We start from the raw sequence: 24,648 nt of genomic DNA on the forward strand, positions 1-24,648 counted from the left end.
GTGGCAGGGGGAGAATAAGGGCAGTGTGCCTGTTAGCCTGATATTGTCCCCTTTTGTACACCAGGATTTGGGGCATCTGAGCCCCTCTCCCTACACCCACGCAAGCTGGGATCTGGGGGATCTCTGATCCCCCTCTCCCTACTCCCCATATGCATGCCAGGATCTGAAGGGAGACTTACCCACCTATGGGGGCCTGACATCCTCCTTGCTCCCCTTCACGGAAGCCTGGTTCTGGAGGGAACTTGCCTTTCTGGGAGGTGTCTGAGCCCCTCTTCCTACCCCCACGTTAGCTGAGATCTGGGAGCATCTGCCCCCTGCAGGTATTTAACTCCTCCTCCCTTTCTCCATGTGTGTGCCAGAAGCCCATGTATAGGAGTCTGCCCTAACCTCCCTTCATGAGAACTAGGTTCTGGGGAGCTGTTACTGGAGGTGTCTGAACACTGTCCCCCTCCCCCCCATCTGTGCACCATGGGTCCCTACCCATCCACAGGTATCTGACCTCCCTCATATAAGCCAGATTCAGGGGGAGCTTCCCTTTCTGGGGGTGGTTGATCCTTTCTCCCTCCCTGTGTGCACGCATGCACACCAGGAGCTGGAGGCCCCTGTGTCCATCTATGGTGGTCTGACCTCCCTTGCGAGACATGTGCGGAGTGGTGTGGGGGACTGGACCTTTCTCCCTATGCCTCCATGTGATCTGGGAGTCTTTGTTCCATCAGTGGTATCTGAGCCCCTCTTTCTCCCTCTCCCACCCCCCGCCCACATGAACAAGGATGGTGGAAGCCCTGTATCTTTAGGTGGGAAGCTAACAAACAGCAGCCATGGTAAGAACACCAAAAAAACCCACACAGCTGACACTAGGGCAAGAAGTATCTAACAACAGGTATGCTCAACTTGTATCAGACATTCGCCAGCAGTGGGGATGGGACAAAAAAAACAAACAAAAACAAAAACCACCCACAGACATAAATGGAGCAGTTTGCACACCTCAGAGCTATTGGTTCAGGCCGTACTTAGCACCATGGTGTATTTGCTTTCAGCTGAGAACATTTCATTAAAATGAATGGACCAAGGGACACCTCTGAGTCTGAAATCCAGCCTGGGCAGAAATCTGAAAACCAACCTTAAACATGGGGGAGGAGGGGAAATCTGCCTCTCTCAAGGTTTATTTAGGAGACATGTAATCTGAGTACAACAGAATATTCAGAATACGCTGAAACTCTTTGAAAAATAAGTGTAATTTATTGGGAGGGGAGGGGAGGGGAGAATAAATGGGAATGGGTGGTATGGGAAAGAAGGAATGGGGGCAGAAAAGGGGAGGATTGGAGAATATGAAGAGTAGTGGAGGAAGCTGGAGAATGGGGGGGGGGCAGGGATATCAGCCCTGAATTCTCCCCTTCTGCCCATGTGCTGGGATATAGGGGAGCACTATCCCTCTGCAGAGGTCTGAGCCCCTCTTCCTGCCAGCTGTGCGTTCTGGGATCCAGGAAGTGACTAAATCACTTGCCTAGCATCACAAAGCACCTCTAAATGCTAGTGCCGTGCTCTGTACATTTGTCTGTGCTCCATTAAATAGCTTTCCAGATGAATCATTAGCCTGACTTCCTTTACTCAAGCAAAACTTCCATTGAAGGGGATAGATTTGTCTGAGTAAAAACTAAGAATAGCAGGATCTTTAACATTATTGAATAGCGAGAACGCAAATTTTCTTGATTCAAACATATGAAAAGAAGCCACACATTCAAATGTGTATAATTTAAAAACCGCAAGCACTTAACTTCAAAGTGAGAGTAAGCGTAGACATTTTAAAAGAGTGCAAACATTGTTTGAGCTTCCCCCTCTCTCAGAGAGGCGTTGAAAGAACACACACACACACACACACACACACACACAGACCAATTTCAAAATCAAGGCTCATCATGCCTCATGTCAGATTTTTTCATATAGGAACCTTGTGGTGTTTCATGGTGCCTCTGGCAGCATCCCTCCCCATCACCTTTTATTTGGTAGAAGATTCTGCTCCTAAGCCAGAGCCACCACACAGAAGCCCAGTACCACCAGCTCTCCTTTGTGGCTCTCCTCTAGCTCCTGTGACAGTTGCAGTGAAACCGAACTGCCAGGGCTTTGCCTGTTGGCCACTGGCCCCTAACAGAACACATGGGAATTAGGATCAGGGACAACCACCGTGTTGTGAACTTTTGTGATTTTAAAAAACAAGCAAACCTGCCACAGTCAAGGTAAAGTCTCACATGATCTCAGAATCCTGGCTTCCAAACTCATGAGGTTTCCCTATTCAAAATGGCCAAAAGGGAGCTAATGCAAAACTGCCTCCCAGCCGAGGCAGCCACCATTCACTTTGGACTTTGCATGGGGAAGTGAGATTACCCAGTGAAGATGGCTACCACCTCTGACTCCAGTTTCCTCTCTAGCCCAACATGTGTAAGGAGACAGGCTGAAGCAGGACATAGCCTAAAAGGGAGCAGGAGGAGACTGGTGGAGGGTTTTGGAGAATATGGGATGGCAGAAAGGAAATATATAAGAGGTGGTTTGGAGAAAGGGAGATCATGGGGGAGCATGAAGGGAAAATGTGAGTAGGGGAGGAGACGGAGTATGCTAAAGAGGAAGATGGAGAGGGGAAGGAGACAGGACAGCGATAAGTGCAGGGGAGAGGGCATGTAGAGGGATAGAATGGCAGCTCCTCTGCTCCACAGGTTAGGAGGATAAAAGGATATCAGCAGAGAGGCCCACATTTTAGCATGAGAATTTTCAGTTGAATTTTGCCTCACGTGCACTTTGAGGCAGATGGCTTCCCACAGCTCAAAATAACAAATGCAACAACTCGCCCCCACCCTCTCCAAGTATTTTCCAGTCTCATGACATTTTAAGACAATGATTTTGGATGACATCACTCATGGATTGTTGAGTATGTGGGAACTTCGGTAACCACACCAAAGAACAGAACTGTGGGGGTGGGGAGGAAGATAAGGAGAGAGAAGGGGGCCCAGCTACACCAAAACAATGGCTATGTGTTTTTTTTTGTTGTGACATTAATTTTACTAAATTATAGATCAAAGTCATTAGTTCCATTATTATTTGTACAGCCTCTGCAATATGATAGGGGCTTTAAATATAGGTATGAAAACAGTGTGTTTGCCTTGAGCAACTTGGAGTCTAGATAGGTAGTGCCCTGAAGAGAAGGACTGGGGTTAATAGACCTTGTGAGAAGTAGATGTTTAAAAGAAGGGAAGGATAGAGGAATGAAAGACTGGGTCAAAAAGAGGGTTTTCTGACAGTCAAATACTGCAATATGTTCTTGATAATCAGGACTGTACAAATTAGAATAAAGTGGAAAGAAAAAAAGGAAAGTATATATACAGATCATGTAGCTACAAGAAGTTCGCAGCTTGCAATATTCTGATTTTACTGCTGTATCTTGAAATATGAATTATAATTTCTAGCACTCCAAAACTGGAATTGTGTTTTAAACCAAATACTAAAATGTAATATGGTTTATAATTTAAAGCTGTTACCATTGGATTGGAAGTAACTACTCACAATGTCAAAGCATAAGCAATGAGTGTAGAATCCCATTTTAATTCAGGTTTATATTTACATATATTTGCACAATACATATTAACCAGACATTTTATTTCATCTCCATTGTAGATTTTTTTATACAGTGCTTTTCAATTGATTTGGCTTGCCTATTACTAGTACCGCCACAATACCAGTCTTACTAACTGGTGCCTAGCATTCACATGCTATCATGAATTATAACTGATAGTCTCATATGTAGCTATCATAACCAGTTACAGTGAATAGCATGTTCATTTTAAGAAGAATACTTAATAAAAGTGAAATGGAAACTAGAGCTCTTGTTGCAACCTTGCTGGTGTGTGAAGTGGTGTCCACCACCAAAAGACCCATTCAAATAAAATCTAATAAATAGCAAAGAAGTTCAGTTCTATACACCCCAATCACATGGCACCAGATTCAATCTAGTTGTACAATTAATACTTCTCTAGAAACCACTGAATAAATACAAGAAACATTACATCTTAGGTTGCCTACAAGATATCCATTCTACATGTGAAAGTACATAAGGGCAATGCCGTGAATATTTCACGAGTAAAGTGCTTTTAATGTCAAGCAGATGAATATACCCTAGTACTGTACCACAGAAAGAGTTCATTTTGGATAAAAACAGTTCATGCATCTACTCTGCAGCAATTCTGTGCATTAATTTATAGTAATACTTAAATAGAATTTATAACCTCAATCCTATGGGATACAAGGACTGGGTACAGTGTTTACACCTACAAAACTCAACCAATACTCTGGAATAGCATACATTTTGAACATTGCTACAGCAAGTTTTGTTAAGAAGCCAAACCTTTGGTAGTGTTAATGCAGTATACATTGAAGATACCATTGAACCGGTATATGAGCTCAATATGCAACTGACAGGAATGGAGAAAAGAAAAAATCGAAAGCAAATTTAATGGCTTTTTGCACTGTGCTTCTCCAGTCATGCTCTATTTTCACATGCCTTCCTGCGGGTGTAAGTTTAGACATGCAATTTAAGCAAGTGATTGCTTTCAGTTCAAAGACAGGCCACTTGCTGCCAAGACGACCCTCCAGAATTGTGCTGAATTCAATTATACTTCCTTGCCTTAAGTTCAACAACACTTTCTTAAACTCGTTGCTTGCCTTCAGCACAATATCTTTGGTTATATCCTCCTCCTCTACAGCTTTAGTTCCATTTTTGCCATTGAAAGGCATGCCCACAGTTAATTCGAATTTGTATCGATCAAACTTTTTCATGTGACAGTCATGCTTTGTCAGATACTTGAGACGACACAGTTCCTCCTCCTCCATGGTAACATTTTTTGGGTCACACACAGGGTAGGTTTCACCATACAAACATCTAATCCAATCACCAATAAAAAGCGGAAGCATGTTTATTGCAGATTCTGCACTATTGTCAATTTCTGTAACCCTGACATATTTGAACCGCCCAGTCCATGTAACTCTGTGTCCTTCCAGATGACTACATATAATTTGGGTGCGTGCCATGTTAGTCTCCTTCCATGACCGGGGTCCACAGACGAAGCCATACTGATTCCATGTCAAGGTAGAGTTGTAGACTTTCATTCCCTCTGATCGGTACACATAGAACCAACAGAACAACACTACAGCTGTAATCCACACCAAAATGAGTTTCACAATAGAACTCCTGGTTAGGGATTTTATCATTTCAACCATGGAGAAGTTAGTTTTTGTCCACCATCGTAAAAACAAAGGAATACCACACAACACAAGAGTCACCACAATCTTCATGAGCTCCAAAGATATGAACCACTTTATGAAATGCACAAGACACATGAGTGCAATGCCTATGATTAGAACTGGGAGTGCAAAGAGAAACAGAAAATAGCCAACTGATGCACGAATGAGACCAATGCAGGAGGACTCTTGCAGAATAACCACTGAGAGTTCACACCACATGAAACACACTAGGTAGGGAACCAGGTAACAGTAGGTGCCTTTAAAATTCCGCAGTTGTGCCATTCTAAAAAAGAGATAGAACAAGTACAGGAACAGAAGGCATGGGATGCTCACATTTAGTATGAAGAAGTGGCCTATAGGAAAAGTAAAGAAGGTTTTACCTAAGAATTTGAAATAGCCCAAATTTATAGGTAGTATCTGCAATAGAGAGAGGGAGCCAGCAGCCACCTCAGTCATTAAAGCTCTTCGTGTGTAGGGTTCTGCACAAGTGCTTAAACTCATATAACTTGTCACTGTGAAAAAAACAGAGATGGTAGCCAACTCTGAGCATGGTATGAAGTCTTTGCTTGCTATAGGGAAGGAAAAAATGACAAAGAAAACGGAGAGCAAAAAGTAAACGTATGGCTCTAAATGATTCCACCCAAAGTTCACTTCTGCTTGCTCAACATCTAGATTTGGCTCGAAACGAAGCAATAAGTCAGTCAGGGTGCGAAAGTTTTCCCAGGCCTTACTGTCTTGAAAGACTTTCAGTGTGCAAATCACCATGGAAATGAAGGACAGATAGAAGATGACTAATGGGATAAAGAAGGCAAAAAAATCGATTGTCAGATTACTGATGATGAAGAAGAAGATGAGGGCATTGATGTGGTGTGTTGGAATAATAGTAGACAGCCAATGCATTCCTGCCTTAGATGCAATATCTATAAGGTACTCTTTAATTTCCATAATGGCATGAAGTGGATATTTTACAACCTGAAAAGAAAGGAAAAAACAGTTTATTTAACAACATTTTTGTACATGTACAGTCGGTATATTCATGTTAAAGCAGTAGCAGTAAGTCAAGCCTAGCTTGCTCTGAAATACTTCTATTTCAAGAGGTGTTGCACAACAAAATGGGGTTTTCTCTGTGACCATTTTTTGATATTAACTTCATCAGATGAGGCACAGATTATGTTACCTCTCCATTAGGATATCTAAAAAGTTTTCAAAAAGAAGACAAATCTCATCATCAATATGTCATATCATTTTTTTATTAAAAGGCTTCCTAATCTAGCATTCTGTTCAATTAGGTTCCTACTGAAGTGCCCATTGGTATTATAAAGATGAACTACAGTGCTGCAATTCTGTGCCATCTTGTGTCATTCCTTCAGCTGTAAACTGTCAGCTTCTCCAGTGATTCCGTCACGCGCCATGCATTGTTATACACAATGACACTAAGCGATTGTCCATGCGGCAGGTTACTATAAGGCAAGCCAGCGTGTGACTCTGCGGCACGCTGGCTTGCCGCACAGTACTGTCCCATTTGGACATTGCTACAGCCCAGTGAAAGCATGCTAAACTGTATGCTAAGCCATATTCCAGAACTTTCACAGTGCTGTTGCAGTGTTCTCACAGGACATTAAGCTGGTGCTTGCCACGCAGTAGATTCACACCCTGGCTTGCTATGCAGTAACTTGTCAAGTAGACAAGCCGTAAGTCTTTACGGGTAGTTTGCATTTTTCCAAAATGTTCCTTCCCAAATATGTAAGCAAGCAGCTATCAAAAACTATTAGTCCTTTTCAACCTCTATTATTGTTATAAACAGCTAGTACTATTTCATCTCCCTCCCTATGCACAGATCTAGGATTATTCCTTTAACCACAATCAATTATATCACAGAGCCTTTAATATTCCACTTATCCTGCAGGGGATTACCTGCCCAGCAGGGTGACTTGTCAAACAACACTGTAGTTATTGTAAGAAAAGACATTCCTTTTCTGCAGGACAGATGGAAAGGACCATCTAGAAAGAGATTACATCTCAAGCAAATTTTGAACTAAAAATGCTGGCAAGTGTAGCTTCACAGCCCCAAAACAACACAAAAAAAATTCAGTTTCCATGGTGTGCCAAACATATGCCTTTGTATCAAGTACTTCAGGGGGAGGCCAAGAAGCTTTCAACAGAGATTTATACATCATACTAACTGGGGCAGAAAGCCCAGGAAGTTAAGAGTAAAGGCTATTCACTGGTGAAGTGTCCCTTCCTAAGTACATCTCCTTCAGAACATTAAGTCAATTACCTGGAAGCACTAGAGGAGATATAGTCCTTTTTTTGTCCCTTAACATTGAACATGATGTCCAAGGAGGACAAATAAAGAACTGATTTGCTGATGGCAGCATTCTGCTCCCTACCTGCTGCCATTTTGAAATTCAGATCAATGAACGCATGTGTGTCTCAGTTCTCCTGTTTAGATTTTGTTTGTACTGTTTAACAGTGAAGTGTTGGCCTGCGCAAATCACTGCCAGCCAGTTTCATCCTTTAATTCTCTCACAACAGAAAGTGAGCTGTCTTACACATCTAGTCCACTGTTGTGTTTTCCCATTTGTATATGCATGTCTACACACTTCATTTGTTTATTTACTGGTCTCTAATTAATAAAAGCAGATATACATCTAAATACAAAATATGGCAAAAGAGAGGCATTGTTGTCCTCTGCAAGGTGAGTATGAAGATGTATTGTCAACTTCCAAGAACAATTTTTATGTTTTCAAAACATCTTCCTTCTAAATTTATGCCATATGTATAAAAATATCACACAGTGTATGTGTATATATGCAACTATACACTCACACAAGTTCTATCAATGATGCTTTTGGGTGACTAGATACAAGTTTTGAAGGTAGATCATTTGAAGGCTATTTTGGCTGTAAATAAATTAACTAAGAGTCCTTCAATACATATCACAATAGGTGCTTAACTAGTTTTCACCTTTAGTCGCAGTGGTAGTTCCTCGGGACTCTTTCCAGCCAATTCATCATCATCATCCTCCTGCACAAACAGGTTAGTTGGGATGATTCCCTTTGCATACTTCTTGGTTATTTCAACAAAATCATCCAAAGCAATATAGTTCTTAGCTGAAAGTTATAATGAAGATAAAAAAAAAGAACTCAAAAATTACAGTATTAGCATCCCATTAATTACAAAGCATGGACCAGCCTTTCTAGGACTGATGTGGAAATTATTTTCCAACAAACTTTGTGCTTATAATATGGAGAAATTGAACTCTTGTTAACAGGTGTTTATTTTGTGACCTGTTCAGAGATAGCAAATTAATTTTGGTGGCAATAAGTGGTCACAATACATCTTATCAGTATATCACTATAATACACAAATTATAAGAAAGAAGAAATAAAATGAATGAATATGTTCATCTGAGACCAGTACGAAATACATTATATTCCATTTGGTTAGACTGCATGTATTTCATATTGTGTGTCCAAGTTTCATCAGGATTAAAGCTGCAGTGCAGATATTTTAACCTGTCAAAGATATCTGTATGCTTATTCTAGTGCCCTGCAATTTTATCAGGTTTCAGATCACATTATTATTTATCTGAAACGTAACTATGGCTTTCCCCTCCCTTTATAACGTTTTTTGGGTAAAAATAATTAAATTTTCAGTAGCTCTGCCGTATTAAAAAAAAAGACAGAGCCACAGGAAAAGAACTCCTCAATGTTTAACTGAAAGTCTGCACTGAGTCAGAAGTCCGTTCTCTGGAGAATACATTGCATATATTCCTCTTACATCTAGGAAATCTCATTAACTCAGTAAAATGAGCAATGCCTCATAATTCATACACACAAGACCCCATATCATCTCCCTCTAGCTAATAGTTTTGATATGATGTGAGGCTGGATACTATATACTTTTTTTCCCAAACATATTGAAGTATATTTATCAGCATACTATGAAGCATCATTAGAAGTGATCTAAACTGAATGGCCAACAAATTGAACATTGCTCATTTACATAATGTAGTAGCTTGATTTTCTCATCTTGTCCGTTTACTTATTTACTAATTCTCCAAATATGGAAGCGCACAAATTATTTAAATACACTACATATGCCACTACTTAAATTTAGGCACGCTGGGGACAAAGTGCCACAAGACTGCCGCTGTACACAATAGCAGGGGGAAGGATGATTTTGGCTAAGGACCCCAAGAAACAAATCCCTTACTACTCTGTCAAGCAGTGTCCACCCAAAGTACACCAGACACTTTAGACATGTTCCCTGCTATGAAGAGCTTTGAATCTCAATAGCACTAAAAGAAAGAGAAGACAAGAGTTACACAATTGCATCACCATGAGTTATTATCATCTTTTTTTGAAACAGAGAGAGAGAGAGAGAGAGAGAAAAGAGAACACGTGCGTGAGCCTGTGAAGAGAGAGTGTGGGTCTGAGAAATGGTGGAGAGGGAAATGAGTTTCTAAAAAAAGGAAAGCTGAAAAGGATGGAGGGAGAGAGTTATCAGGGAAAGGACAGGATGAAGAGGAACACGGAGGGTAGAGCATGTGAGGCCCTGCTGCAGGGTGGGATAGTGGGTGAAGGGGTGATTGTAGGCCAGAATAACCAGTCATATAAAGTAATAAATTTCTTATTTTTAACTCAGGAATTTGCTATAACGTTATGCTCCTTACAACTTCCTGAAGTTCTGCTGCAGGGGAGCTCAAAGAGTGGGGGCGTTTCATAGGCTGCTACTTAGCTCCTTCTATACCAAGAAGGCAAGGAGACTCTCCTCCAGCCCTATGAATGGAATGGAGGTTGGAAGGCCTCGATTAACCCCTGTGAACCTCCTGAGGAGTACTGGGATACAAGATCATGTACACAATTGTCTCAATCGCCTCCTACAGCCTGTCCCAGTCAGTGTAGATTAGCCAGTTTCCATGGTAAACAAGTTTGATGTCAATTATAAGGAAGAATTAATGCCAACTTTCCCCACACACTGAAGCACCTGATATTGCTTCAAATATTAAAGACTTTTGAATGACAAAAACCTACAACAAGCCTCCCACACAGTAAGTTTAGAGAGTCAGCTGACAAAGATATGAAGGCTCGTCTGCTTAATTCTTATCTGAGCACAAGTTGCACATAGGAAATTGAAACAATTGACTAGGAGTGTAAAAGTATAGGATTTAATGTATTTGATTTGTGGCCTTACTGTAATTTTAAAACGTTCTTACATAAAATGCTACATTTTTATAGCAAACTAGCAGCATTCTTGGTATAAAGCAAAGGTACAGCAACGTAACAAAGCAGCATTGTATACCTTAATCTTCAATCTCACAAGGATATATGTTGATTTGTTTAAAATATACACTTTAAATATGCAAACTAATCTTTCACCACCTTACAGAATAGACAGCTTGTCCTGTCAGGACATACATGGAGACATTTATAAAACAGTTTCTTCTCAGCTGTAGAATGAAAAACAGGAAGGACAATGGAAAAAATTGCCTAGGGAAGTCATGCAATCTCCTTCACTGGAAGTTTTCAAAAAGAGGAGAGTTGGAATAGAGCAAAAATCTTTGACAGCACTTCTGGGATACACTGATGGGGAGAGTTCTTAGTTTATAATGCATGGCTGACATATTAAATCAAATGTAATGACATTTACATTCTCAGGCATTGTCCACAGTCAGACAATGTCACCTGTAATTGCCTATATATGCTTCTACTGAGTTCACACCATCTCAAATCTTTGCAAACAGGCTTAAATCAAGCTTCCAAGTGTTGGCAGTGCATTAAATCAGAAGAAAACTTCCCTCTGACAAAATGCACAGGGAAGTGAATATTAGCTTGTAATAGCTGCCTCTACTCATGCATGGACAGCCAACTCCATCTCTGGAGAGGAGAGAACAGCCCACCTCCTACTTTAAGTGTTTGATGAAAACTTCTCATTTTTAAATGCCATTAGTAACTTGACACCCAAGTCTTTCTTCAATTGATATTAAAAGCATATGTTGTAAGTTCCACTTTATTATTCAGATTTTTCTTCAGTTTGGTTATGACAAATTCCCTGCCTCCCCCATTTGCAGTAAAAAAAGAAATGTGCACATCAATTTCTGCCTACACTTAACATGTAGGTTCATTTACCCTCCTGTTATTTCATCAGCCATTTAAGCCTTCAGAAAATTACTGACCCCCTTTCCCCTCCCCCACCCCCCCCAACACTATGAGCTGCTGAAGGATTCAGAACAAAGTGGCTTGTTTTGCATGTATTTGCTATCAGAATGAAGGCAAAGCACTGATTCAGAAGATCAGCAGCTAAGGGATGGAATGTGCAATAGCATCATCCAATAGGTGCCAAAGCAGAAGATTCTCCAGCGAACTCAGACCACAGCACACTTTCCAATGGAGAGAGAGAAAAAAGAAATGTGGCAGTCTTGGCCCTAAACATTTTTTCGAGAAATAAAAATTGGGTCACACTAAGCTCTATGTGGCTCAAGTCCATATGAAAAGTCTGTCAAGGCTGGGAATAAAATTCAGGCCTGACTCCCATCTCTATCCAGAGTATTGTCCTTTCCTCTCTCTTACATGCACCATACTATAGAACTTTTCATAAATATGACAAGTTAATGTAAAACCAGCAAAAAGCCCCAGTTCATCTTGAGAAAGTTACTTTCAGTGCTGAGTCTCACATATATCTGATCAGTCACAAGGAGAGGACTACAGTGACACTGATTGAATCTCAACCTGAAGTTTGGGAAGTTTTAGTAGTATATAGTACTAGTTTTTAAACTGTAGGACATTTAAAACAGCCCTAAAAAAGAGTGAGACTGACTTTATATGGATTTTTACATTTTATACATTAGTATGAAAATGGAATTAGAATGGTTCTATATATGGCCTTAACTGAAGTTTAGGTTTACTACAATGCACTCAGTACAATATGCATTGTTTGTAACTATGTTCCTTCGCCATCTTCGTTTTAAGTCTTTAAATCCTCCTATCGTTTCTTCATATTTTCCTTTTTCAAAAAAAATAGGTAATGTATATGAAGATTAGCAGCTGCAGCGCAATGGTTGGAATACAGGATTGCCATGCTGGATCAAGACCACGACTCCATGCAGTCTGGCGTCCTGTTTGACAGTCCCCGTATCAGAAGCTTCAGAGGAAGAGGTAAACCACATAATTCATAATTATGCATTAACATACCTACATACCCGGAAGGGGAATGAAGGGAAGGGATTATCTTTTTAACACCAAGCAATGGACTGTTGCCTTGCATCCTGAAGGAGGAAGGTTGATATCCCTTATAAACGTGTTTTGTTTTTAAATCCTAGCTAGTGTAATTTTTACTTCCCTTTTTTCAACCCTATGACACCCCGTCCTCGATAATAAAGTATCACAGCTTAATGCTTTGTGGGGATAAATGGATGAGAGTGAGGAGGGTATTTCCTTTCATCGTTTTAAATTTGCTGCCTTTTCATAGAGTCAGGTATCTCTTTGTTCCTGTACTGCAAGAAAGGCTAAACAGAGCACCTCCCTCTACATTGATCATTTTTATCTACCTTTCTATCTCATGTACTAAGCAAGTAGCAGTCCTGATTTTGAGAACTAGTTCGGAGTCGGGTCCTTCCCTCGCAACAATTTGGAATCTTCATGCCCCAGATCAGAATTTTAAAGCTTAAGCTTATTTTTATTTTAAAACCTGTTAGTTTTCTTCTACAGGTGTCATAAGAGTCGAGCCAGAACTTTTTAACCCATAGAAGACACAGCTTCCTTCTAGCGGTAGCATTTTTACCAGTTAAAAAGTGAATGAGGCTCTCCCTCCTCAGCAAGAGCCAAGACAGTAATAATTTTCATGTGTCTTCAGTTGCTGCTACTCCCTTTTCAGAACCGAATAGCACTGTGACCTCTCTCGGCTGGGCAGGGCTGGATGACGTGCCCTTCAGACGCCAGGAAAAATCTATCTTACTTGGTCATAAGAAGAAACGTTTCTTCCTTAAATTTAAGCCTGGAGTCCAACAGCTTGAATCTGGGTCTCTTGAGTGATGGGTGAAGACAGCTAATCACAAGCACAGCTTTTTAGGGGCTGGTGGGGTATGGAAGGTCTGTTTAAATCAAGTATTTATGTAGGAGACAAATATTAGAGAGAAATCCTCAGTGAGGGGGTGTGGTTTAACAGTTACAGCTAGGTAACAGAAGCTGAAGAGCTGTGTACATTAAATGCTAAGCTTAAATGCAGTGTAATCAGAAGATAAAAACGTATTAGGTTAACATCCTGTAGTTGAGAAAAAAATTACAGCTGGTGCAAAATTATTTAGCAAAACAAAGCAAAATGAAATCATGGTCATTACATTTCAAACGGGATGTGTGCACTTACATTCACTGCTTACTAATCGTTCCAGCATTCTTCTTTGCTTCTGTACAGACTTTGGAACTGGGCCAGGTTGTTTTTCACCATCTGCTATATAACAGAAGTTCACAAAGTAGTCATTAAGTGAACAAACTCCAACAAATGTCATTAGCTAAAGTAGCAAAAATATAGAGGACAGTAGCACCTCAAACCAATGAGATAAAGGTTTACACAAGGGCATATGCTACCAGGTCCTACTGTGGCAGAAAACCTCTAAGGCGGCTCTACTTAGGGACAAGCAAAGCTGCCTCCAGAGCAGCTGTGATCCTTAGGGTCCACCACCTGTTTGCAACAACATGACACTGAGTGAGAATCTGCTGAATTCCTTGAAAGAACTGCATAGATTGAGTGGCAACACAAAGATTAGACTAAAAACAGAACTCATTTCATCATGTACTTTTTTGAAAAAGTGGAGAAAAAGTGGCCGTAACAGTACATTTTGATTTCAGCTACCGCATTAAAAAGAGAAATAGTGTTTAGATCATTAGTATATACTTACTTTGTGATGCATTTTTAAGTTAGTAACTTCAAATATCTGGCAAGATACTCAGAGTGCTTTGTTACTGATAAAATCAAAGTAAATAAGAGTGTTTTTCAAAAACACTGAGTTTTGATTAAAAGGTTAGTCATTTCTAATCTTTGGTGGTTCTCATTGGTACTTAAGTGAGCCACCATGCATAAGCAAAACTCCTGATAGCATATGAATCAGCTTTAATGAGTTAGAGTGAGCAGCTGATAAAGGTCATTATCACAACTATTTTTCCATGAATGGGTTACACACTTTTTTTTTTTTTATATGGTCATTTAGGTTTTAAGTTGTGTTCTGCTTTTAATTTTCGTTTTAGATAGGATCAGTTTCGTATCCGGGGTACTGGATGCCTACCTTCATTGTCAACTTGCCCAACATTCTCCAGCAGTTCAGAAACTGCTAACTGCTTCTTCTTCTTTGGATTTAATTTCCAATACATAACTAAGGCAGCTTTTCTCACAGCTCTCTCCAGATCAGTCTCAGATGATAATTTCTTCACTTCTTGCTCATTCTCAGAAGTGATGCCTCAAGAAAAGAAAGTGTATTAGATATTATCATCCCACATCTCGGGAAGAAGTGATAGACATGCTCACAATTTGTTCTTTTTTTCCCCACTTTAGTTCTAAGTTTTTGGACAAGCTGATTCACATGTCATCTTCTCAAGATAACTAAATTTTTCCTACATTGTTCTGTGTTCAGGATTTACCAACAAAAAATACACATCTTAAAATGTACCGTACACTTTATGAATTGCATAAGATATGTTCCCTGCCACAAAGGGTCTGTAATCTTGCCTGAAGACAAGACACAAGGACAACAATTCAGGTAAAAGATGACATTGATAGAGCACTGGTGATGAGAACAAGGTAGGAAGTATTATGTAAAGAAATGGGTTTCGAGATCAGATACTTGGCAGACATGAGGAAGACTATTCCAAGCGTAGGAAGTGGGATGAAGGAAGGCGTGAATCTTGAAATGGGAGAATATGGTAGAGGGAACCAATTAGGCGAGAGGATTGAGAAGAATAAAGGGAGAATGAGAGGGACAGGAGAAGAGAACAACAGCAGATATGTAGGCGGGGTGTGAAATTAACCTTAAAGGCAAGGATGAAGAGTTTCAATGAGATTTGGTAAGAAATAAGAATCTAATGAAGGAATTCAAGTACATGATTGACACTAATACTTCTATATGCAAAATCATATGTTATTCGTTTAATTAACTACTCCAACATTCTATCAGCAGCTGTTCAAATAATTTTCCTCCAAATATACCCAGATTTTAAAGTATATTTTAACCTGTCTCCCCAATATTTTAATGGATGATTATTTGTAGCTAAAGTACAGACTAAAAATATAAGAGTTAAAGCTCCTAAAGAACCCATACCTCTTCTGTCTGCTAAGCATCTCCGCAACAGTTTGACAGCTTCCCTTCGACCCTGCTTAGCAGCAAGAATCAACCAGTCAACAGCACTACAATTGTTGAGTTCTTCATCCTGTTCTTCTGCTAATTTCAGGTAGTGTTTTCCCACCTGGAAAGAATGGCGAGCAAACAGAATTCCTTAGTTATTTCAATAGCTATTTAAATATCTTCTGTTCTCTTTATCTCAGCTAGTGAAGGCTGTATCTGTGAAGGAGGAGGTCAAATAGGCTGAATCAACATTAAGGCACACAGTTGTAAGTTGTCCTCAGCAAACTGGCAAGAGATCAGGGATCAACTTCCAGAACAAGATACAAGCAGAAGCAATGATTGATTTCTGGCACATTTGACGAAGTCAACAAATGAGTTAACATTAGGTAGTATACGGCTAAATGCAACATTGAACGCTACTAATGCTAGACAGAAGGAGCAGATACTAAGCTAATTCATTTTTATACAATACAGCTAGATCAACTTTAAAAATGCAAAATGAAGTGCCATAGCAAGGTATCAGTGATGGACAGGAATTTAGAAGAAGTAATCTCTGTAGAGGGCCTTGAGATGGTTGTTCTCAACCTTTTTGGGGTCAGGACACATTTGAAAATATTTACGGCCTGTCGTGACCCAGTACATAATTTGGGGGTGCAGGCCCTGGGGTGGTTTCAGTCATGTCCTGCCCCGCACTCACCTCATAGTAGCAGCTCCTGTTCTGTGAGGCTGGCTGGGCTTGGCTCTCCAGTCCAGGCATTGGAACCTCCAGGGTTGCACCGCAGGTCCGCCCCCCTGACTGGACCAACTTTGTATGAGCGGAGTTGTGACCTGGCTCATGGGGTTGCAGTGCAACTCACTCAAATTTGGCCTACCCTCCATCATGATGGTTGAGTGTGGGGGAGATCATCATGTTGATGGTTACACATGAAAGGAAAATAAATGCAACCCCCTAGAGTATACCATTATGAACCCCAAAATACTGAATCTATGCTGTAGAACTGAATTGCTAATTAATCTTTTGAATGATTCTGCAGTGCTAAACATCATCACCTTACAAAAAACCTGACCTTTCTTGGCAGATTAGCAGGTCTGACTTGGGCCCCAATTCTCAGGTTGGATGGACACAGGTGGATTCTTACACTACCAATCCACACAGATCCAGTTGCAGGATGAGGACCTTTGTGATTAAATGTACACTACATAAAATTGAAGCTACCAGAAAAGATGCAAATAGGCAAGAGAAACTCAGACCAAGTAAACCAAACTGATAGTGTACAATCACTACCATGGCATATTTCAACTCAATGAAGTGGAAAAAGCACATTGATGCAGTAGCAGATGACAGAAGAGAGTAAATGGCAGAAAGTCAAGAATGTAGCTTAGGTACAAGTACCATACTGGCAGTTTGTCATCACCGTAGACAGCGTTAGCAAGATTTATAGAGAAGTTATTGTGTCAATAAAACCTGTCCCAAGAACAGCTATTCCTACAGTGTGTTTATATTTATAGCCATCCCAAAACAGCAGCACTTAATACAGCTCCTCTACACATATCCCATAGTCCCAGAAACTGATATCTACCACACAAATCATGGAATCAGCCATAAGAATGACTATTTCACAAGGAACCACAGCCCAATACTTGGGTATTGCGATAGAGCTTTCTGTTTAAGGTACAGTAGCAGCATCTGTAAGTAGCTACCTTCTGAAGAGAACGTTTTACCCTTATTTTGGTTCTAAAGATACATAAGCTCTTGGAATTAATGGTTTTTTTTTTTAAAACCAGAAAAACCAGAGCAACTATATTTAGTCTTTCCATGAAACTGCACTGAAAGATGCTATATGCTAGGCTGTGATCTGTCCTTTCTGAATGAGTATTGTGCAACAGTGGCTTTAAAATGAGATTGGTGATAAAACTTTGGCACAACTATTTTCATTTTAAAGTTACCAAAATTTAAAATGGCTAGAAGCCTTTTGACTCGAGGGGATTATAGAATATCCATTCCTGCTCATTCCAGCTTATCAGGTGGTTTTAATGTTAACTAGAGGATGCTCTTTGTTTAGATCGTGAGCTAAAACTGGGAGGCAGAAAGAGGTACTTAGAATCAAATTAACCGTGTACATCTTCAGGTTACTCCTCTAACATGAGCGCTCACTCCCTCATATCGCTGTGTTCTGCTAACTGAAATAGAGTGGTCACAACCGGTCAAGAGTGCAGAGACCCCGTACAGTAACAGACATCACTGCCTCTTCTCCATTATGCAGCTCTGACTCTGGGTGTCTCATCTGCATAATTACTATACAGGTATTTTTCCATAAAAGTACTGTACGCAAATCCCTGTAACAGAGTCTGAGACACACAGAGTGCAGGGTTATTTCAGTATAACCTTACAGTGATTTGTCCAAGTTCCTGAATTGAGTGATATTTTTCTAGTCAATTTTTTAGGCCATAAGCAAGCTACAAATACCACCACCTCAGCTTTTCACTCACTTCTGCTGAAGATGCACACTCTCCACCCTGCCCCACCCACATAATGGACACACTCTTGGCTATCAAACTGCCAAGAATGAATCTATTTAAATATTTTAAACAAGATTTTTTTTTTAAATCTCGTTTTCCTCCTTCCTCTTGTCCCTCTCCACTGGACAACAGAGCTCCAACTTCCTAACTATTTTTTTTGTTTATTTTGAGACTAACACAATTAAACCTGAAAACATACTGTTATCTTCAAGACAAGAGCCTTATTGACATGTAGGCATCAGAGGAGGGGGAATAAGGGTGGAGAGAACCAGGAAAGGTAGAGAGATTTCAGGTTTTGTTTTTTTTAAAACCAATTATCGTCTCTGCATTTTGACAGCCCATTTTGCTGGTTATTGCTCAACTTTCATTTAAAAATGTTTAAAGCTGCAGTGCAACGGTAACATCTTCCTGACAAGAATGCAAAGCCCATATTCTAGGTTAATAAACTCCTAGGATGATAGCCAGTTTATTAGTCCAGAATCTCATTAACGGGGACTGTGGCTTGCTGTTATTTAAACAGGTTTTGATTTTATAGAAGAAAACAGAGAAGGATTTTCCAGCAGTAACACAGGGGTTCTGTTTATATATTTCTTACACTTCATGATTCCTGTTCCCATTTACACAGGGTCATCCGTGCCCACGACTCTGGGTCACTCCTTCCAAACCCCTGTGTTCTGTCTTGGAGTTCCAGTCTTTTCTCTTCAAATTTCCCTTAAAGTCGCTTATTGTATCCTCAGTCTAATATATCCTTTCTTGCTGTCCTCTTCCTCCCATGCTTTCTTTAATGGTTGTTCTTCTCCCATTCTTATCATATGTCCAGACTATTGCTAGGAGTCCCAAGTTCATCTTCCCCGAATTTCTTCCATGTACACTGTGTCTACGCTTTGCTTGCCTGTCATTCTCCTCAGTATATTATTTTCTACTACCAGTGTCTTCTCCCCCCCGCTCCCCCATCTCCATAAGACCTACTGTTTCCAAACCATACAGCAGGCAGGGATAAACACACACAAGATACAATTTTGCCTTCAGTTTGTTCCTTAATTGCTGGTTCCACAATACTCCTACCACCTTTTTCACAGTCACCCAGGCACAGTGGGTTCTTTTCAGTTTTCAAGACCTCTTCGGGATGGCACTGTGTAGTTCTCAAGTACACAAATTCTTCTGATTCAGCTTCTCTCCTGAAAGTTCAGTCAACTGCTTCTCTTCTTCTATCTGCCTACATGCATAACTTCAGTTTTCTTTGGGTTCACCTTCAAATCATGATCTTCAAACAGATGTCCATTCTGATACCATATTTACCAATTCCTCTTTGCTGTCAGCCAGAATGGACAAATCATCAACACGTTAGTTTTCTCTGTGTCTCCACAAGCTTTACTCGCCTACTATTTTGGCTTACATATTTCTTAAGCAACTAGAAATTACAGGTTTTTGTTCTTTGCTGGAATTGGAACCAAACTGAGGGTTCTGGTGGCAAGGATCCTCCAAGTTCAAAATACCATTACCCACAAAGGTGTTGGCTGTCTCAGAGGCTAGGAACTCTTCAGACTGATCCCTTTTTGAAGCTGCCCTCAAATACGAGGTCTGAAGTATATGGGTGAGAGTGTGCAGGATGTTTGCACTAGTTCTAGAGATAATTATTATTATTTTACTATTCTGTTGGGATATCTCTCAGTGCAGTAGCACTCAATTCTCACTCCTGACCCCCACCTCCAATTTTTTTTTAAATGTCATTGCATCTCAGCTTAGAAGGACCATTTGTGAGGGTGAGATGACAGTTCAGTCTCAGTGTCGTTCAGGCCTTATCTATACTAAATTAGCACATCTGTTTGACCATATACATGTTTCTACTGATTTAATTTAAGTCACTAATTTAACAAGTTTAGCAGAAGTGATTTAAAGTGAGGATTAAACTAGTTTAAGTGCAACTCCATTAGGTGTTTGTATCGGTTTATTTAGAATTTTAAACTGATCTAATGAAATCGATGCAATTTTTTAGTATAGAAAAACTGTAAAACTGCTAACAAATACCTTCAGGGACAGAACTAAGATAGACTCAATTCTCATAGGCAATTGAACAGCCAAATGGTAGCTAGTTTCAGTACCTAAAGGGTTTTTAAAAATGCATTTATTCAGCATAGATGAGGAAAGTTACAGAAAGAGCTCAACCCTGTATATATGAATGCCCTTACTAATCCACCAGGAAACATACTTTGTACATTTTCAAATGGCTCAAGGTTGGTGCTGTTGAGTCATTTGCAAACCTTGAAACAACTCAGAATTACTGTGTTTATAGCATTCCTCTAGTATTATTCATTATTTATATAGTCACAGCGCCCAAGAGCCGTAGTGCTGAATGAGGTTTGCATTTTGTTCCAATGGTGGTAAATTAAAATCAAAACAGTATCCAATAGTCACTATATGGACACTTCCCTCTTATCTCATTGTATTAGACACTGGACAAAAAACAAAATGACACTCCCTGCCCCAAGATGCTTACAATCTATAACTAACTTTCACATCTACCCCAAAGGCTGATAAATATTTTATTTTTAATTTATATCAGATTTCCCAGGTTCCAGTCCAGTATCAGCCTTTGGGGTAGATGTGAAAGTTAATTACAGATTGTAAGCATCTTGGGGCAGGGAGTGTCATTTTGTTTTTTGTCCAGTGTCTAATACAATGAGATAAGAGGGAAGTGTCCATATAGTGACTATTGGATACTGTTTTGATTTTAATTTACCACCATTGGAACAAAATGCAAACCTCATTCAGCACTACGGCTCTTAAGCGCTGTGACTATATAAATAAATATATAAATTTCTCCAGGCCAAGAAGCTATTTGGCATCATCTCACTTTGAACAATTTAAAATTCTAACAAAGGATGTGGTTCAAGTGACCCATTTTTGGAAGAGAATTCCACAAGAGTTGGAAGTGTGTAGTAACGTTTTCTGAATTTAAACCACAACAATGCTGGATGAAGTTTTGCCAGTGTTCAGAGATGTTCAAAGCTGTTTGCAGTGCTCTCTGCAGATATGATTTCGGATACAGCTAACAAACGTTTTATTTTATTTATCTATAGTCAATAAATGGCCTCTAAAGAGTATAAAAAAAGTAGTGACAAAACGTATAAAATTACCTCCGTCTGGGCTTTTGGTTCTCCAGCTTTGGCCTTTTCAAACAGATCCTCAAAGAGTACTTCAGGTTCTTCTTTCATGGCTTCTACAAAGCAACCCAAGAACAAAACTGATTTATTAGCAATACTCAGTGATTTTCTTCAGTCCTCAGTGCATTTGGCTGGAGAATTCAAGGAGCACATCTAAATGTAGAGCATGATGTTTTATAGGAACAGCAATGCAGTTCTAGCAAGTTATTACATTTATAGCTGTAATTATTCAAACCTTAATAATTTTCACTGGAATGTTACTAAAGATGCAACATTTCTATTTAAAAAATCCTTTAAGATAATATGAAATTCAATTATGTTAACCAAGATGTGTCTCAGAAAACTTAAGTTTTATTTGGCATCCCTTACAAATAGTAACACATATTGTTAACACTATCCCAACTACTTATATAGGATAAAATTGTCAATTAGAAAAGTTTTCATTATATGTGGTAAGTATCTGCATTTGTATTTAACAATACTATGGCTTGTCTGTATTAGTAATAATCTTGTCACTGTTCAAAACCAATAAGAAAAAAACAGAACAAAAAAAATCCAGAAGAGTTCCTGAGTCCTTAGGGAATTTGTTCTTTTTGGGCAGAAACAGGGCCTTTCAGAGTGTTTTGAATCTGAGGAATGAGAAGCTATTCTTCAAAAACACAATCAGTGCATTTGAAAGATCAGTTTTTTAATCCTTGGAGTAAATGAAACACCAGTATCAATGTCTTTTTCTTTTTAAATAACTCATTGTTTTGTATACTGTCCCACATTTCTGTTTGCCTCCCCATTCTTTTCCACGTTTACCAGATCAAAGTGATTTTTAGCTTTCATTCCTAAAAAGAAAAACAACAATGCTGTCCACGTATCCCGCCAAAAACAAGGTAATCAGATTTTTGCATGATTGTAACTCATTTTGTGTTTATTAGGAATCACATGACCTGATTTACTGCCTTCTACTTTCTTGGAAAAGTTGAAGCTTGGCAGAACTGCGAAAGCTCTGTGAGGATGCATCTTAAAAATTCTCGCTAATTTGATTTCAAATATCAAGCATCAAAATTAGACGCTCAATATTCATATGAGTGAGAGAGATTAGGGTGGGGAGGGGAAAAGGAGTTGTGAATTAGTGGTAATTTTTCCAGGAAGTAAAGCACCTTTACTAGCCAGCCCAGAACTGTAGCCTAGAACTGGATGGAAAGAGTTTCCAAAAAAATTTCTAGTTACTCATTGGGATGAAACAGACCTTTCAACATTTGTCATGACCAGGGCCGGCTCCAGGCACCAACCCACCAAACTTGTGCTTGGGGCAGCACCTGAAGGGGGGTGGCGCGGTGCTCCGGCCGCTGGGGAGAGCGGGGCCACGGCCGGGGCTCGCCGCCCTCCCCCCGGCGCTCTGGCCGCCGGGGAGAGCGGGGCCACGGCCGGGGCTCGCCGCCCTCCCCCCGGCGCTCTGGCCGCCGGGGAGAGCGGGGCCACGGCCGGGGCTCGCCGCCCTCCCCCCGGCGCTCTGGCCGCCGGGGAGAGCGGAGCCCCGACCGGGGCTCGCCGCCCTCCCCCCGGCGCTCTGGCCGCCGGGGAGAGCGGAGCCCCGACCGGGGCTCGCCACCCTCCCCCCGGCGCTCTGGCTGCCCTCCCCTGCCGCGCTGGGGGGCGGCTGGAGGCTTTTTTGCCTGGGGCAGCAAAAAAGCCAGAGCCGGCCCTGGTCATGACAAATGAAAGACCTGCCCACCCCCAGAACAGCCAATAGCCCAGTGGTTAGGGTACTCACCTGGGATGTGGGACATCAAGGTTCAAGTCCTTGCTTTGCCTAACTTGTATCAGGGACTTGAACCTGGGTTGTCTCCCATAATCCAGGTGAGTGCCCTAACCACTAGGCTATTGGCTATTCTGGGGGCTCTCTCTCCACCTGACCCACACAGCCTTCCTGTTGAAAGTTTTGTAGAAATTCGTTCACAGATTCCAAGGCCAGAAGGGATCATTGTGCTCACAGGACACAGAGCTTCCCCAAAATAATTCTGAGAGCATATCTTTTAGAAAAAACATTCCATCTTGAATTTAAAATCGTCAGTGATGAAGAATCCACCAAAACTCTTCATAAACTGTTCCAATGGTTAATTACCCTCACTGTTAAAAATTTACATCTTATTTCCAGTCCGAATCTGTTGAGCTCCAACTAGCAACCACTGGATTGTGTTATACCTTTTTTTGCTAGATTGAAGAGCCCATTATCAAATATTTGTTCCCCATGTAGATACTTATAGATTGTAATCAAGTCACCTCTTGATCGATCGATGCAGCAGTGTTGATTTAGCAGGTCTGGTGAAGATAGCGCTCTCCCATTGACTTCAGTAGTCCACCTCCCCAAGAGGCAGAAGGTAAGTTGGCGGGAAAGCGTCTCCCACCAACATAGCATGGTGTAGAAACCACGTTAGGTCAACGTAAGCTAGGTCGCTTATGGGGGTGATTTTTTCACCTCCAAGCGACGTAGCTTACATCGATTTAAGCAGCAGTGTAGACCAAGCCTAAAACAAATTTTCAAATCCTTTAATAGTCCTTGTGGATCTTCTCTGACTCCTCTTCAATTTATCAACATCGTTCTTGAATTGTGTGCACCAGAACTGGACACAGTATTCCAGCAGCAGTCGCACCAGTTTCAAAATAACCTCTACTTCTACTCAAGATTCCCATTTATGCATCCCAAGACTGCATTAGCTTTTCTGGCCAGAATCATTCTGGGAAGCTCATGGTCAGCTGATTATTCGCCATGACTTCCAAATCTCTTTCAGAGTCCCTGCTTCCCAGGATAGAGTCCCCCATTCTGTAACTGTGGCCTACATTCTTTGTTCCTAGATGGATACATTTACATTTAGCTGCATTAAAACGCATATTGTTCACTTGCGCCCAGTTTACCAAATGATCCAGATCGCTCTGAATCAGTGAACTATTCTCTATTATTTACCACTCTCCCAGTTTTTGTGTCATCTGCAAATTTTATCAGTGATTATTTTATAATTTCTTCCAAGTCATTGATAAAACTGAAATAGTGTAGGGTCAAGAACTGATTCCAGCAGGACTTCACTGGAAATACACCCACTCGATGATGAGTCCCCATTTACAATTACATTTTGAGATCTGCTAGCCAAAATTTTAATCCATTTAATGTTTACCATATTATTTTTATATCATTCTTGTTTTTTTAAGCAAAATGTCGTGTGATACCAAGTCAAATCTTTGGAGAAGGATAAGTATATATCATGGTAACACTATTAGCTATATCAACCAAACCCATAATCTTATTTAAAAAAAAAATCAAGTTAGTTTGGCAGGATCTATTTTGCATAATTT

At 40.4% G+C, this 24,648-nt stretch overlaps 1 protein-coding gene across 3 annotated transcripts in view; it reads right to left on the bottom strand.

Annotated features, from left to right (window-relative positions):
• Nucleotides 1-3,571: 3,571 nt before the first annotated feature.
• Nucleotides 3,572-24,648, bottom strand: part of WFS1 (wolframin ER transmembrane glycoprotein) — a 49,123-nt gene continuing 28,046 nt past the window's right edge. For 2 of the 3 annotated variants that reach the window (XM_054029828.1, XM_054029829.1), the window contains exons 3-8: nucleotides 21,280-21,362; nucleotides 15,599-15,743; nucleotides 14,570-14,740; nucleotides 13,654-13,737; nucleotides 8,254-8,399; nucleotides 3,572-6,258 (exon numbers count right to left, since the gene is read on the bottom strand). In XM_054029828.1, the coding sequence (XP_053885803.1) occupies nucleotides 4,447-6,258; nucleotides 8,254-8,399; nucleotides 13,654-13,737; nucleotides 14,570-14,740; nucleotides 15,599-15,743; nucleotides 21,280-21,362 (2,441 nt within the window). In that variant the 3' untranslated portion in view covers nucleotides 3,572-4,446. The remainder of the gene's footprint in view (nucleotides 6,259-8,253; nucleotides 8,400-13,653; nucleotides 13,738-14,569; nucleotides 14,741-15,598; nucleotides 15,744-21,279; nucleotides 21,363-24,648) is intronic. The other variant, XM_054029830.1, reaches the window with a different exon arrangement.

This window comes from Malaclemys terrapin, chromosome 5 (genome assembly GCF_027887155.1).
Source record: "Malaclemys terrapin pileata isolate rMalTer1 chromosome 5, rMalTer1.hap1, whole genome shotgun sequence".
Classification (NCBI taxonomy): domain Eukaryota; kingdom Metazoa; phylum Chordata; order Testudines; family Emydidae; genus Malaclemys; species Malaclemys terrapin.